The 4,334-nt window shown below is 37.4% G+C and overlaps 1 protein-coding gene across 1 annotated transcript in view; it reads right to left on the bottom strand.

Annotated features, from left to right (window-relative positions):
• Positions 1–2,337: 2,337 nt before the first annotated feature.
• The window catches only part of Grip (Glutamate receptor interacting protein), a 9,233-nt gene continuing 7,236 nt past the window's right edge, over positions 2,338–4,334 (bottom strand). The window contains exon 2 of the mRNA XM_018537405.1: positions 2,338–2,994. Within this exon, the coding sequence (XP_018392907.1) occupies positions 2,338–2,898 (561 nt within the window). The 5' untranslated portion in view covers positions 2,899–2,994. The remainder of the gene's footprint in view (positions 2,995–4,334) is intronic.

Below are 4,334 nucleotides of genomic sequence, written 5' to 3'. Positions count from 1 at the left end.
TAAAACGTTTTTGCAGTAGTCGAAAGGGTTAAATGTTACTCCAATGGCCGTTTTGATGAAGAAAAGATCATCCATAGCCAATAATCGACGCAAAGTCATTTTTTTGCACGATAACGCATGTTGCAAAAAGCGAGACACTTCTAGAGCTTGAATGGGAAGTCCTCCCGCAACCAGCATACTCTTCAGATGTAGCACCATCGGATTACCATCTCTTCCTTCGATCGATGCCTTTACGGGCACACATTTTTCCGAAAAACGGTAGAAATTAGGTTTTACCACTTATATATATGTATATATGGGGCATTCCACGCCAAGTGGGCCATCCATTTTGCGAAGTTCCATGGATTTCGTTCATATTGCGTGAACTTGAACAGTTTGATGAATAAAGACTCTATGCCAAATAATATACCTGTAGGCTAACTGGTTACCGAACTGTAGAACCGTCAATTTTTGGGCTTTCTCTTTGCAGCGGTCTTTTCGCTTGTCGTTAGTAGGCATGAAAGGCAATTTTAAAAATAAAGTGCAGACGTATTCTTATAGAAAATTGAACGCTCTTTCACGTAAGAATATTCTTTTTTTGATCAAACCGGTTTACGATGATGTTTTTCAGTTTTAAACTTTTCAAAATGACGGCGCGCCTAAAAGGCCGCTCTCAATTTTCTTTTAATATAACTCAAAATGTAGCTCCAGGTCTCTACTTTGTTACTCTAAAAGGACTTAATGGCACACGCATTCGTTTGGGAGTAAGAGCTAGGAAAGTGAGGAAAATGAGTAGTGCGGCAGGGGGACGGAGCGACATTGCCTCACTTTCCTAGCTCTTACTCCTAAACGAATGCATGTGCCATTAAGTCCTTTTAGAGTAACAAAGTAGAGACCTGGAGCTACATTTTGAGCTATATTAAAAGAAAATTGAGAGCGGCCTTTTAGGCGCGCCGCCATTTTGAAAAGTTTAAAACTGAAAAACATCATCGTAAACCGGTCTGATAAAAAAAAAATTCTTACGTGAAAGAGCGTTCAATTTTCTATAAGAATACGTCTGCACTTTATTTTCAAAATTGCCTTTCATGCCCACTAACGACAAGCGGAAAGAGCGCTGCAACGAGAAAGCCCAAAAATTGGGTGGCCCACTTGGCATGGAATGCCCCATATATATAATATATTAATTTAATAATTTTATTCTGACTGTAAATAAACTTCCTCATATTCAATTTATTTATGTGTAAATAATTTCGCATTAACTAATTTGCATGAAGCGTTTTTATATCTTTAAAAATTAAAAGTGAAATTAAAGTAGAATATGTTTTTCAATGTAACATTTTCTAATTAATCGCGGTTAATAATATTAAATTTTTACTTCATTGACGTTTGGTTTTTTTTTTCAAAAAACCAATTTATCCAAATCAGTATGTTAAACGTGACAAATTTTTTCGAATATCCACAAGTTGGAAATTTTTCTGTAAAAATTTGCACCTGGATGTTCTTTACTGATAACCAAAAGAGATTATTACACATAAAGTAAAAGGGATTAAACATAAAGTGAATACTGATAATAAAAATAAAGATTAAAAAACTGGCGGCATACGATGTTTATTTTCTGGCTGAATTGCTAGCTGGATTAGATTCTTATTGTCACTATATTAGCTACAATGCTAGCATTGTCAACATCACAGCTAATACAGTGGCAAGAATCTAATCCAGTAAGAAAACAAGTTATCGTGTTTCGTTGGCTTGTTAGATCGTTACAAACGCTGCCGTTATTGGGAATTAACGTGGCCCTAAACCGTTTCACAATAAATGTTACCAAAAATGCTTTTGGCATATTTAATCTCAATTTTTTTTTGGAAACCTGATGTGATAAGCCAATTTCGCTGTCGGATTAATTTTCAGCAAACAGAAAGATTTTATTATTGACAAATATTTTACTTATACTCAGGTTTCAAAAAAAGTCTATTTTTGTACAATATAATGACGTTATTTATCGGTTATGAAACATAAATTAAATCAAAGTCTTAAATCAAAGCTGAGGTATATAAAAAAATTAAATTAACAAGAAAAATAATATTACCGATGCTAATGATCATTTTGGAAAAACAATGTAAAGAATTTATTACAAAAAATATTACCTCAGGTGAGATTCGAATCTAGATCTTCTTTAGTTCGCAATGAACGTTTTATCAATTTGACTGAGATGCGTGATGAAATTTATAACGTAATAACTAATATACGCTGAAAGAACTTCTTGAACTGGAAATTGTTCATATTCACCAAAAAATATTACTGACACTAAGCTTTAATCGAATATGACTTTCTTTGTTTGTGTTAAATAAAGAGAAATATTTATATCTGAAGGAAAAGCAGTATACCTGAAAGATCTCGTTCCAATTGAACAAGTAACGGACCTGAAGTGATTGTTCGTGCCTCCTCCATATTTGCAACGTCATATTCGATTGTGAGAGATGCGATCGGTGTGTCCGAGCTCCTTCTAAGTGCCTGTTGTGCCTCCGCTAAAGTGAGTCCCCTCAACTCAGTATCGTCTACCGCCAGCAATCGATCACCGGGTCTGACTCTACCCTCTTTGGCGGCTGGACCATCCGCTTTTACTCCCGTTACAACCAATGCTTTCGACATCCCTCCACGAAGAGTCACACCGAGACTACCATCTTCGCGCTCCAATTTCACTTGCGCGACTTTTGATGAGACGTTAGAAAACGATGACAATGCGCTAAAGATATTCACTTCATCATCATCCAGTAAAAGAAAGTTATTGTGAGGATGGTACTGTGTTTGTGTTAATGTCTCTTCTGTTCTTGAATCAGAACTTGCGGATGTGGCAACACTTCCTGGCCTAGCACGGTTCTTGTGCGAGCGCATCGTAGCCAGTCTTAACGAACTAAACATATTCGTCGACTTATACACACTCCGTGATTTGAAACCGTGATTCAATAGATCACGGAGGATAGAGACGAAGGAGATCGAACTTATATGGACGACGCCCTGAAAAAGTGATCAAAAGTGAGTATCTGAATTAAAACATATAATTCTTACATAACAAAACTTAGATACTTAGATAACAACTCTTAGATAACAAAAACTCCTGTACAATTCAAAAACAAACTTGGAAAGAAAAGGGCACTAGGATAATTTTACGCAAACGCTAATGTATATTAAGCAAAACTCAATTATTACAATAATTGTGCTTATAAGTTACGGCTCATTTTTTAGCCTTCTTCAGAGGCAATGTAAATTACATAAATAAGTTATGAAAAATTTAAACCTTTTTATCTAATAATAATACTTTATCATGAAAAGTAACTGATATATTATTAATTAAAGGTGCCAGTACAAAGTGAATATTCATAAATTGTATGTAACTTTGGGCCGATTTTCGAATCGCCTCCGCCTTCCGCTGTCCCCCTCACCACACCGCGCGCGGTTCAAATACCGCACGACGCTCGAAGTTTGAACCGTGAAACCTTGTACGTATCAGTTAGTCCTTATTCTCTGTGCTTTTAATAAAACGTGTATTCCAATCATCCTTTAATCAACGCTTACTTCCTTCATTCCCCCTTTTTTCCGGCTATTATCCTGATTGCCAAGCCTCTCCTTCATAACCGTTTGTACGTTGTCCGCGAGTCGTTCGAAGTGAACTTCGTGGTTAGAGACGCTTACTCGAACGACATTTGATCTGCGCACGGTGAGGTGAGGTGAGGGGGACAGCGGAAGGCGGAGGCGATTCGAAAATCGGCCGAAAGTTACATACAATTTATGAATGTTCACTTTGTACTGGCATCTTTAATTAATAATATGTATATCGGTTTTAGCCGTCGCTCGTCCTTCGTTAAAAAGTTATTAACAATCATAGTTTTAAAATAGTAAATGTCTCGATCAGGGGATACAGGTTTTAGCTGTCGCTCTTCGTTAAAAAGTTATTAACAATCATAGTTTTAAAATTAACATGATATATAATAGGTAATTATACAGAATCATTCGAGGAGCTTAAAAATCGATGAAATTAGGTTTATTCGACGCGTTTTTGCATGAAACGAAAGAATCTGGCAGAAATAAGCGCTGCCTCGCGAACCGAGATATTTAGCGTTAAAGTTGACAACTATGGAGGTTAGGAAATCTGTCATACCGACTACATGTAATGCTACGAGTATGCCTTCTTCATGCTCTCTGACCTCGTGCGCATGCGCTCCTACTCCATCTCTCCTTCCTCTCCTGCTGAGGGGCGCACGACTTCTATGATTATACTGTCGGGGCAGACCTCTGTCAACGGTGTGAGTACGGGGGGGAGGGGGGGCGAAGACCACCCCCTTGCACCCGCCGCGCGC

Source organism: Cyphomyrmex costatus, unplaced genomic scaffold, assembly GCF_001594065.2.
Source record: "Cyphomyrmex costatus isolate MS0001 unplaced genomic scaffold, Ccosl1.0 scaffold1703, whole genome shotgun sequence".
Lineage (NCBI taxonomy): Eukaryota > Metazoa > Arthropoda > Insecta > Hymenoptera > Formicidae > Cyphomyrmex > Cyphomyrmex costatus.
Note: the sequence above shows the minus strand (reverse complement) of the source record. Positions and strands in the feature narration are given on the sequence as shown.